At 50.5% G+C, this 12,598-nt stretch overlaps 1 protein-coding gene across 6 annotated transcripts in view; it reads right to left on the reverse strand.

The window, feature by feature from the left end:
• The window catches only part of LOC104643573 (protein CEPU-1), a 338,158-nt gene that overhangs the window by 91,304 nt on the left and 234,256 nt on the right, over window positions 1–12,598 (reverse strand). Inside the window, exon 1 of one of the 6 annotated variants that reach the window (XM_075774608.1) lies at window positions 4,427–4,591. The exons of the other annotated variants lie outside the window; for them this stretch is intronic. Within the exon in view, the coding sequence (XP_075630723.1) occupies window positions 4,427–4,434 (8 nt within the window). The 5' untranslated portion in view covers window positions 4,435–4,591. Of the gene's footprint in view, window positions 1–4,426; window positions 4,592–12,598 lie in introns of those variants that run through there. 6 annotated transcript variants of the gene reach the window in all.

Raw genomic sequence — 12,598 nt, forward strand, 5'->3', positions numbered from 1 at the left:
CTCGCCACACAGCACCTCCACCGCAGCTCAATCTCCACGGCCCATTTAATCACCGGTCTTTCCGTACAAGCAGCCAAAGACCCCGCGAGTGCATCATATTTTATGGTCTGCTAGGAACCGGTGTAAGAACACAAATTCATTTCACGTGTGGTGAACAGCCTCCAGATTGAAAAGCTTGCCGGCCCGGAGCGCTGGGAGCCTCTGACCTACGCACACAGCATCCCGGTCGGCTTTTTCCCGCAGCCCCTTTGGGTGCCGGGGACTTCGAATCACTTCACAGCTTCACCTATTCCCACGAATGTCACAGAAACCTTTTTTTTTTTTTTTTTTTTTAATTCCCCTCTTCCCCCGCTGCTTGCAAGACGGTCTTTATTTATATAATGCATTTCACATCCAAGACATCACTGAGAGCTCTACACAAATATTAATTACCAAGCCCTAGGTGGTAAATTATAAATATCTGTTCTCTCAAGATTAAAAATCCTACGTTTAATAATAATAATAATAAAATAATAATAATAATAAAGAAGACTGCACTGTGGCACATAAAGTACTACATGAAAGGGTACTCCTTTGCTCCAGGGCTGCAATAAAACACACTAGACCCCAGAAAACTTAAAATAGAGAATGAGCGAGGGTTGGTGCTTAGCAGGCAGGCCACCAAGCCGGGTGCGTGCACACTCAGACACGCAGCTCTCCGAGAGGACGCCGAGCACGTGTAGCCGTGCAAAACACAGCCAGTCGATGCAAGGGGCGAGTGGAAGCCGGTGCAAATAATGCTGGGTTGGAGCAATGCTTGCAAATACCTTTGCGTGTCTAACGGCGATTACACCCGGCAGGATTTCTGTGCTGCACCGAGTGTCAGAGTCCCACCGAGACGATGATGGACTCGCCGGGTACAAGGCCAGGTGTAATAAGGAAGCAGCTGCTTTTCGATTCTGCTCTGGGATCTCTCGTCCTTGCAGAACACATTTCTGGGGTATACTTGACACTCGTTCCCCGAGCAAAAACTGCCACAGCTGACAGTGAGGAATGAGCGGAGCGCGCGCGGCGGAGATAAGGCCCTGCAGCGATAAGAGACCCGGGGTCGGTTCTGCTCGGCCGCAGCACGCGGCAGTCCCCGGGGCTGATGCTGCTGCCCTGTTCGCTCGCAGACGGCTCCAAACACACCCATGCAAAACCCAACGCACAAACTCCAAAGCCATCTGGTTGCCCCGGCGTGACGGCGCAGGAGCTCTAACGTGGGATGGTTGAAGTCCATCCGTGAGCAGATCTCTATCTAAGGGATGCAACTTCAACAAGACAAGGAGGAAGAGGCAAAGCTTCCTCCTCCCAGTGGTTTTATCTCCTGCCACAACGCACGTCAGGTCATGCTGATGCTGTCAAACCCCAAACATCTCAGTTCTCCTTAGCAGCTCTTGTGGCCTTTGCAAGACTCGCCTGATTTCTCCCAGCACTAAAACAAACCCAGAAGCCAGAGTTAGCCTCCAAAACCTCAGAACAGGAGCAGTTTGCACCAATTCTTGCCCTGCCCAAGCCTGCTCAGCTTCGGTTCGAGTGCTCGAGTACATCACTTCCAAGCTATGGATGGTACAAAACTGGGCAGACCATTTAGGGCTTTATTTATTAATTTATTATTATTATTGTTGATATTATTATTGTTGTTGATATTATTATTGTTGTTGATATTGTTATTATTGTTGATATTGTTATTATTGTTGATATTATTATTATTACTATTATTATTATGGATTTTCTTTGTTACTGCCTGCTGGCCTCCCCCTTTTTTTTTTTTTGTGTAGATCAAAGCAATCAACGAAGAGGACAAAACCTCAGCTTCCCAAAGCGGGAGAGGCAAGCAATCAGCGCTAGTGGAAAGGACACGCCGGGAAGTCAATGAAGATTGGAAATAACATTTACAAAACTGGGACTCAGCAGGCCCAGGGTACTTTGCCTGGCTGTTTGAACAGTGTGTGCTCCTCTTTCCCTTTGAGTGCAGCAAACAGCTGGTCTCAAAGAAAGGGTACCTGAGGATAATAATGCCGGTGATGATCGTTGCAGTAGCCTCCCTGCGCTTCGACCGTGATTTCTGCTTGCGCGGCAGCAAAGTCCGTGCGGTTGACTTTGTACACGGGGAGGGCGTTGAACAATTTGCCTCTCTCCGCTAGCTACCCCCACGGCAAACCCCGGCAATGTTTTACGGACCTCGAGCAGCTCTCAGGCCCAGTGCGCGGCTTGTGGCAGGGCCAACCGCTCTGCAAGGGGGAGGCAGGAGGCTGGACACAGCACCCTCATTGCACTCTCCTCCCGCCGCCCTCATTTTGCACAAAATATTAAGCAGAAATGGACTGCGGCTCAGTTTGCCACCTAATTTCAAAGGCTGGTGCTTCCAGCTGCCTCTTCGAACCACCCTTGTAGAGAAAGGAGGCTTAGCATTCGTTTAGCAAGAAAAAACATGGGTCCTACCAAAAAACACAAGCAGAATGTCATAACTATTTACTGCTCACCCACAGCACGATGCCCGCTGGATTGCTGCTGCAGGACTATTAAGCATCCTCCCCAGTACACACATCCCATCCCCAAGGAATAGCCAGAGTAAAGCACAACACATCTTCAGAGGAACAAAGGGGACAGACACAAAGAGAAGGACGGGGGCAAAACCCCATCTCCAACCAGAAGACTATTTGATTTAAAAAGAAATCTCTCATATATTCACACAAAGAACAAGAGTAACCATTACTTCTCAGACAGATTGGAGGTTTGACATGGAAAACCACCCCATCCCGTCCCCCTACTTCTGCCTCAGCACGATGCCGTGGAGCACAGCCTACATGTCAGGAAAGCTTTTGCCCGTTTCGGCCACCACCACCATTTCAGAGGAGATGGAGCACGCTGGGCTACCAAAGCGCCACCTCTCCCTCTACTCATCCATACTCCAGGCCCTGCTTAGCTACGTAACTCCCGAGGAGCAGAATAAGTAGGACCTCTTACAAGCTGTGGTATGTCAAGACATACGGGGAGCAATAGTACCACCTCTAGGCACAACGGCTTTCTCCCGGCCCCGCTTTCCCCCCTCAGCCAGCCATACCCCCCATTTCTGCTCCTCCAGCCCCAGCTGTGGTCGATGGGTCCAATTTCACAGCTGCTCAGTTCCAAATTGGACTTTCGCTTCCCAGCTGTACTCGGACTCCTGCGTTTGTTTGCCATCAGCTTTAATTAGGAGAGGTTTCATTGCCTGACACATCCAACCCTCTGCTCCAGCTCCTCCAAGGCCACCGTCCTCACCCATTCCATGCTGAGCTGCTCCAACGCTTGCAGTCGCTGCCTTGGACCCATCTCCTCATCTCCTGCCCTGCCAGCTAGGAAATGGCACGGTGTGAAGACATATATCCCCCTGCCCCACCAACGGGCACCTCTGCCGGGTCTCTCCCTGCCTGCTCTTGCTGAGCCGTGATGCAGAACTGAGCTGGAGAAATCAAAGCTGATTCCAATCTTATTATCCAACACGGCCCTATCAGCTGAGACAGCGACATTTATCACATTAATAGGAATGATAGAAGAAAACTGGGATCCTGTCCAACAAGAGCACTTTATCACATGTTGCACTGTCTTACAAATCCAATTATCACCAGCCGAAGGTCTTAACGGCCCTCCAAGAGTGGCTCTGGAAATCTTAAAAGACTATAAAAGCACTTGTCCAGAGCGTGCAGTATCGCCTTTGCCAGGGCACGGGAAGAAGCATCACGTGCTTTTCAGGAGACTGTAGCAGCTTCACCCCTTAAAAGAGAAGTCCAGAAAAGGGGGACAGTTGTCACTAGCAAGTCTCCCACCATGGCAGGGGAGAAGGAAGGAGAAAGCCAGATGCAGACAGCCCGGCCGCGTGGCACGAGGAAGGGCAGCCCACCACCAACGGAGCAGGGACACAAGCGATGCTCTCCCTGCCAAGCCACGTCCCAGGTGCATCCTCTGCCTCAGGATGCTGCCCGAAACCTGTGGGATTTGTCCGCGCGAAGCACGAGGTGCCACCCGAGGGAGAGGCAATAGGAGTTTGCTCTTCTCCCTGCTTTTCCAGACTGAGAGCAGCGGCAGGAACAGACTGCTACAGGCACGATCTCAAAGGACTTTGCTGCTCTCTTGGCCTTCTGTCCCGCCTCGCTACAAAAGCACTCGAGAAAAGCTTTTCTCAGCTCTCGCCGAATGAGGAACAGCCAACCTAGCATCAATTCCCCCATTTTCCTTCAGCCGTCAGTTATTAAGGTTTCATTCCAGCTTGATCCAAAATGATTTTTTTCCCATTTTCAATATTGCAAGCGAAGCAAAAAGCAACAAATTTGCTATTCCCCCTTCCCCCCCGTCGCTTTAATGATTGTACCTTAAATAATTTATCCACTCCTCTCCTATACCCCCGCCCTTCACTCACCATTACCTAAGCATGCTTCAGCATTTCTCCTTCTGCCCCACTTCAGCTACCGCTTGTGGTCAGAAACGATGGCCGGGGGAATTCATCACAGCGGGACAGGCTTTTCATCTCATTCTACTCCACTGAGCATCTAGAAACAACAGCTTCTTATTTTTATCGTCTCCCGCCCCGTGCGGTCAATTTTGCTATTCCCCCGGGCACACGTGGCACAGAAGCACCTCCGAAAGTCACCGCGAGTCAAGCATCTGTGTACCATTCCTGCCTCGTCTTCGAAATCCTCCTTTGAACTTCAGCGGGATGCGAAGCCCCAATGAACGTGGTGACAGGAGTGAGAAAGACAAGGTGCAGGGCACTGGAAAATCCCGGCCGTTGTCTTCAGCCACGTGAGCGTGCAAGCGCTGGCTTCCCGGCAGCCGAGAGGAACAAATTCTCCTCTTGTTCGTGCTTCGCTAACGCGGGGCTGGCACGGGTACAAAAGGGGAGTGTTCGCTTAATTTTGCACCAGCTTTTACGACAGGTGCAGGGAGCTCGGAGAGGGTTGGGAGGCACCGTGTCCCGCCGCACAGGGAGGCCGGTCTCACCACCCTGGGTGAGAAGAAAGAGGACACGTGTCCCCCTTGGGTTCCTAACAGCTCTGCCGACGGCTGTCCTTCATCCTGTGGCCACCCATGTGGGCAGATTTATGGGATAAAGCCGGAAAGCGTGGCCCAACTTTGTTGGAGCAGAGGCAGAGGTGATCCAGGCTCGACCAGACAGGACTAAAGCATCACTTGGACCCTGCCGTAGAGAGATGGTCCATCATCAGAGCAGGAGACGGGGACGATGGCAAGGGACATATTCTAGCCCCGATACAGCACAGCCCCTAATCAGGTACAAAGTCCAGGGGCACAGAGGCTTTCCTGGACAGCGGTTCATCCTCTTACACAAGCACAGCAGGTTCCTATAATCTGGATTATTTCTGCCCGCAAGAAACCAGCTCTCCAGGCATAAAGCTGCCATAAACCGAGCTTTGCCCGGCTGAAGCCTGCGAAGGCAGAGCAGCTGCTGCCTCTCATAATCTCCGGCAGCGCTCCGATGAACTACCGCACCCCGGACCCACAGAGCTGACACAGGAATCCCTCTCCTGATTCACGCCCCACGTTTCCAGGCATTACTGCTAAATAAAGCGACAACCAGACAATTCATCCCGGTCCTCTACAGGGTCCTCCCTTTTGTGGCCGTGGCACAAGAGATAGCAACATGCTTAGCCACGTCTGGATGGCATTACCACTGCCGGGAAGCAAGGGGTCTCCATCGTGCTGCTCGTAGATATTTAAAGTGATTTAATGGTTGTCATTCATTATTAATCATGGTTATTAGAAGGATGGCTACGAACACAAGGAGAACGGGATCTTGCGAGGCTAGCTAGACATTGCACAGACACTGAGCAGAATAAAAAGGTCCCTTCTAGGAAAAGTCCTGCTCTGATTAAACAACAGCACTTGCGGGAAATATTTTTATTTTGGGGGCAGGGTAAGGAGAGAGACAGATACACATTTCATAAAAGCTTTTCCAGCTTTTAATCCTGGAGTGTTTCATGGCTGTGTATTCCCAGCAGGACTTGCTACTCTCCTCTGCTTACTCAAGCCAAGGTGGCCTGGGAGCCCCTATGAGGGACATGAGCTCCGCAGTACAGGCTGAGATAAAAAAGATGCTCCCTGCCTCCAAGCATCACCCTCCAAAAGACTCCTGGCAGGTATAAATCTAGTGAATTCACAAGGCAGCAGGGGGAAAAAAAAAAAAAAAAAAAAATTTGTAGAGCACTGTGGATGTTCAGGGCAATAAAGAGAGGTTTTAATAAGTGCCGTAATAGAAATTTATGTCAGGGTCCACAAAATATTACAGATGGTAGCTTATGCAGCCCTTGTATTAAAAACAAAGTAAATGAAATTATCCTAAAACAATAGATGAAATTATAAAGCATAAAACGAAATGGAACGTACCCAGCTCCTTCCCCGGTGGCATGGGCATGGCACGGCTCTGCATCCCTGCCCCAGCATCCCACCGCTGGATGCTGCCCCTTACAAATCACTTCGGTGCCTTCGCTCGCTCTTAATTACAACCAAAAGAAGCTCCAGAGGCTTGGCCAACAGAAAGGACCCTCTCTGCGTGCGTACAGCAAAGAGATGGATGACAGCAGGGAGATGGAGGGGAGAGAAAGCGGGAGGAAGAAGGGGGGAAAAAAAGCAAAGAAACAAGCAGAAAACCCAGGGATTTCTGAAAGTGTGGCTTAATCTTTTCAGAAATGATGGGGATTTGGCAAAGCTGAGATTTATCAGGCATCCTGGAGGCACAGCCTGCTTTTAACACAAGGTTGCTCGTCCCATCACGGGATCCGTGTCCGTGCAGGGAGCGTGAGGGTCTCCCAGCTCTCCGGCCCATTGATCTGTCCCGGGAGGGCTGAGGGACTCGGCGGCGGGTTAAGAACTGAGACAAAGCAGATGCTATCACACTCCTCGCTCCTCACCACTTCCCCGGGAGACTACCCAATTTTCTCTTGGTAAAATATCTCCCACACCCTTCATTTTTCACAACTGTGGGGGGAAAAGAGAAGGAGGAAAAAGAAGAAAAATCCCAAAGCTTAGCCACCGTATGTTTTTCAGCCTCTTGAGGTTTTGCTCGGCTTCGGGGATGGCAGAAGGGCTAGGGCTGGTTGCTCGATGCAGTTTGTTTTCAGCCCATAAAAGCACATACAAGGTGGATTTTCTTCCATTTACACAGAGCCCTGTACACCGATGCTGAAAGCTCTGGTAAGAGGAGCTGTCAGGGCACATTATCCAGAGGGGCTGATGCCTCTGGAGAAAGGCAAGTTGAAACCATGAGCAAGAACGAGGAGAGATGACCGCCAAACGAGATGTGCATGAAAAGAGAGAAGGACGCGATCAAGAATTTTAAAATCCATTTGGAGATTTGTTGCTTGGTTTCGGATGGACTGACAACATGCCAACCTGCTTCTTTAGCAGGCAGGGCATCGGGCATTTTACCCGTGCCGCACCCGTCGGCCAATGGCACTGCTTCCTAAAAACCGGGATTTGGCTTTCCAAAATTCACAGCGCATCCTTTGTGGTCTCCATCAGCAGCCTGGTTCAGAAAAGCAGCAAGGACCAGAGCTGGTGCTTCACCTTCTCTGCTGTTATCACCTGTACAACGACGGACACCCTCAGCTACCTCCCCTGAGACCAAAATCCAACGTGCCAAAGAACGGGGAGACGTAAAATCAGCCCCCCACCCCAAAGCAGGGTGATTATCGCAGCGTGTGCCTGCCCTCTGCCTGCGGGCAGCAACTACCAGCAAGAACTATCAAAAAACCGACTGCTGGGGAAGTTTATTCCACACCCCCATCGCTAGAAACAGTCTGTGGCTTGAAACAGATTTCACAGCCCCTTTGCATTTGTTCTTGTTTTTACATTTTTATAACCCTAACGTAGTCGTGGATAGTCTCATTCCCTATATTAAGTGCCTAATCCCCCCAGACTGAGTCAAAAGCGGCCAAGAAGGAGCAGGGCGGCTTGTCAGGTAAAAAAAAGTTAGCAGTACATTGCCGAGGGAGGAGGAGGAGGAGGAGAAGCAGAGGTGTCTCCAGGACTCGGCTCAATCCTGCGAGTCACCGTGTCTTCCCCCCCTGAGGCCCCTGTCATCCCTCGGCTCATTTTAGACCGGTGTGAGGATCAGCAGCAATTGGAAGTCTGGGTTGGTTTTTTTTAATGCCTGCAGCCTTAGCTTTCTCCTGGCAGAATTCAGAGGAGCTCTGAAAACCCTTCTGGAAAGACACGGAAGGTCTCTCTAATTGGCACAATGCAGTACTAGAAGAGAGAGGCCCAGGGTAGGTGGAGGAAAGCCCGTTTGGGTACCAGAAGCTAAGAGCATGGCAACGCTAAGCCCTGTCCCAGCTAATTAGCCCCTGCAATCAATGGGGTGTGTTTGTTGAGGATACCCCGCTAAACCTGTTTCCCCGTATCCCCGCTAACGGGGACGAGAGATGCGTACAGACCACCGCATGACACCCCACGACGTCACCCAAGGTTTCCACGGCTGCCCCGAGGACATGATGCAGCTCGCTGCTGGGCAGCACCTTTCACGTAATAAAATATTGCAGTTCTAAGCAGCCCGCAGTGGTTTTACGCTCCAGATGCACGGAGAAAGCTTAAAAAAGTGCAAGCAGGGCACAAACTCAAAGGCTGTTCGGTGAGCAAACGCAGCCCTTCTTGGCAAATACCACCCAAAGGAGCCGTTTACCTGCTGCTGCTCCATCCATCCGTGCCACAGGACTTCCTAAGAGGCAGCAGGAACTGGAAAATCTCTTTGACAAGAAGAAAGGTGATATGATTGGCATTACCGAGCAATCGGAATGACTGGCCCGTCAAAGTCTGTGCTATAATCCATTTACTTTCCCACTTTTAGAGGTGTGGATCTCTCAGAGCCACTGGAAACACGAGTCGCTATCGACACACGTGGTGCCGGCCCAGGCGGGCACAGACCATGAAGGGAAACTACAGACCAGGATGAATTTCTACAGGAGCACCACGCTGCAAACGAGGGGAAAGATAAACAGCTCGGTCCTGAGGAGCTTGATTTGGGGAGATAATAAATTAGAGCTCACAGGCAGCTGTATTGAAACATCAGGGTCTAAAGACCATCGATGGTGATCGTCTAACAAAGGAGTATTCATCTCCTCCATGCAGGCTCACCGTACTTGGCTGAGCATCCTTCATCGTAAAATACCGCAGACCTGAGTACCGGGGACAGCATTACGCTGACAATGTAAACACATTAAGAAAGCAAAGAGTTACAAGCTCAGATGTTGAGTGTCGCAATCACGTCCAACCTATTTAGCAAATAACGTGGAAAGAAGACATGATGGATAAAGACGAAATTAATGACTGAACTGGTGCTCAGTGATTATCAAGCAACTAGTGATGAGGGCCTGATTACATTCACAACGGATAATAAAGGCTTGCCCCAATCAGTAATATATATACTCAGTGCTTCAAAAGGACTCATTTCCAACGCTGGGAAAAATTATGGGAGAAATTGGTTGGAAGGAAAAATGTCAACAGAGAAATGTGGGCTCATAACACAAAACTTATTAGAGTGCCAAAAAGTCAGGACTCCACAATCCAAAAAAGACAATTTTGGCTAAAAGCCCTATTCTTATTGCTAAAGCAGCAATCAAGCATAACGCAAAAATAAAAGGAGAAATAGACAGCAATCAATGTACATTAGAAGTTATGAAGTGCATTGATAAGGGAAGCTAAAAACACCGCGGGGGAGGCAATCGCTGGCTGGCAGAACCGCGGAGGTGATTTTAACAGCGCTAGACCCAGCCTAGCCCAAGGCAAGCTGGTGTCTCACCCCCAGCCTAGCCCAAGGCAGCTGGTTTCTCTCTGCTAAAAGGCACCACGAGAAATAAATCGGCTTCGAGTCTGCTGCAGCCCCGGCCACGACATTTCACACCTCTGCAGCTCTGTTCCCAGCTGCGCAATGGGTACAGCGACAGCTCCCGTCCCCACGGCTGGCGTGTCCTCCGTGCAAAGCAATGACTTCCCACCGCCATCCATGGAGCTGCACCCCCCCCTGCAAGCGCACAGCACCCTCATCAACAGGGCTAGAGCCAAATCACCACCGCGACAAACAAACTCACGACCGTCCCCAATAGTCTGGACCCAAGTCCCCCAAGTTTGACTCATAGTTTGACCCAAAACTTGAGTCTAGAACTCTTCCTCCAGATGTCGGTTCAAGCCTTTTGCTGTGCAAGGAGTGAATTAATTACTGACCAGCACCATGGGGCATCTCATTTTAGCTGATGCAAATACCGTGGTGCTAATATTGGGAAAGGCACATTGTGTCTTAGGAACCCCAGATCCCGGCTAAGCTTTAGCTCAGGGAATTACAGCCAATCTCCCCAGATGCTCACGCGGAAGAAGACACCTTCCTCCCCCCCGTCCCTGAGCAGCTGAGCTGGAAACGCTGCGCACTGACAAACAGATGTGCCAGGCATTGATATTATTGTAACGTCTTTCAAACAATTTGTATCCCCAGAACGGTGGTAAAGAGATATTGTATGGCAAATAAATTAAAGCATTTGGCCATAAAGCCAATAACAGAGAGACAGAGAGAAAGAAGCGCAGACACTGGAGGAGCGAGAGGTTTTTAAATGAGATTAAAGAAAGATGGAAAGTCAACGGGGAAAAAAGGAATCCTAAAAAAAATATTAAAGCAGCAGCAAGGATGTGCTTTCTGGGATTTGTGGATATGGCTCGAACAAAAGGGCAGCCCATTTGTGCCAGTCTCACGAAAAGCACTCGGAGGTGAGAGTTTAAACCCTTATAAACACCTGAAGAAACAATAACAGCAGAAAATAGAAAAGCAGGGGAGGAGAGCAGGGAGGGGAGCTGCTCTGCTCGCTCTCCTGCTTGGCTGAGCCGCCCCGCTCACACCTCCCTGCCCGGCCGGAGCAGGGGGCACAGGTAGATTGATCACTCGCACGACTGCTGCTATTTGCTCCCGAGTCCCTGGGATGGCTTAAAACCCATTTTTATTAAGCCAGATGGAGAGAGGGGGAAGGGGAAGGGGGGGGGGGGAGGAGGGAGATACATCTACGTGCCAGGTGCCAACAAGGGGGAAGGAAGAGAAAAAGAGAAATCAAGCGTGGAAAATAAAAGAAAATGTAGTCGGAGATATAAAGCCTGTCAAATTGGCTGCAAACAGTAACAAAAGCAAAGGAGAGATAGTTTTCTCTTTAACAAATGCTTTGATCAGCTGTAGTTGATATAATTACTATATAAAGCTACAGCAAGACAGAAATAAGATACATTTATCTTTGCAGAGCAAAGAGACCCTTTCTGATCGCTTCCTTTCTTTCCCAAGCTGTGACAAACACACTCCAGGCTGGAAGGTCACACAGCTGAGAATTTGCTGGTCCCTCTCCATGGGGACATGGGACCCAAACCTGGCCCCTTGGGCTTGGCTTTGCTCCTACGGTCCCTGGGAGCCGTCACAGCTCCTGCAACCCGTGCCAAGCAAGGGGCTTGCACGACCGGCGATGTCCTGGGCACGTAGCTGGGGGACAGGAGGTGGTCGTTGCAACGGAGGAAGCCACTGGCATTGAGTTTTGCTCCCTCTGGTGAGGATCGGCTCAGGGGAAGGGTGGAAACATCCCGGCTGAAAACTCTGGCTGTCGAGAAGCAGATGCCCATGGAAATGAGAGACAGGGAAGGGCTCAGGGTGAGCGGTACTGTGCACACCCAGCAACCCACGCCTCACCTTACACGGTGCAGAGAAGAGGACAACAGCCGAGGAAGTTTCCATTGCAATTCCAGATCCCCGGACTTGGTGCCGCAACCGCTCCACAGCCCAGACCACACGTGTTTTGCGTCCTTCCTCCTGCTACACTGACCTGCACCGCATCCCTCTCGCTTGCAACTGCTTCATCACGGCAGATGGGACGCCCAGTACCGAGAAACATCTCCCTGCCCCAGGTAGCGGGGGAAGGCAGGACCCACCACGAGCGTTCCCATTTTCAGGTTGCACCACAGCAAGAGGTCTGTAGCTTCCAAACATCACATTTGAATTTCAACCACTCTTACTTATTTTAGTCTAGCTAGGTAATGTTTAAAAAAAAAAAAAAAAAAAAAAAAAAAGCCACAACAAGCTATTTCTATGAAATATTTCCCTTTTGACAAACTGACGTTGCTCAATAGAAATACAATTTAGCCAGAAAACCCTGCCAAACCCCAGCAGCTCTCATTGCAACCGCTACCGTGCTCCGGGGTCTGTCCCTGCCTCGGTGACAGCCCGTCTGGCATCTGTTTGTGCAGAGAAAGCAGAGACAGACCCGTGATGCCCCTGGGGTTTCAGCCTGCGGCACGGAGGACACGAGCGATCCCAAAGGATTACGGGGCAATACGGAGCCGGAGCGACCGGACCCCTACGTGTGCATTTGGTGGGAGCAGGAACGGCGTAAGCGTGTGCGTGCATAATGCAAGATGAGTGATGCAGCAGAAAACCATGCCCAAGGGAAGCGAGCGTGCAGGCAGCAGTACCTACAGCCCAGCAGAAAGCGGTGCAAGATGCATTACATCTTGTAGCAGGACAAACGAGACGTGCCCGTAAGGACGGTTTATAAGGTCACCGGGGACA

Source organism: Balearica regulorum, chromosome 23, assembly GCF_011004875.1.
Source record: "Balearica regulorum gibbericeps isolate bBalReg1 chromosome 23, bBalReg1.pri, whole genome shotgun sequence".
Classification (NCBI taxonomy): Eukaryota; Metazoa; Chordata; class Aves; order Gruiformes; family Gruidae; genus Balearica; species Balearica regulorum.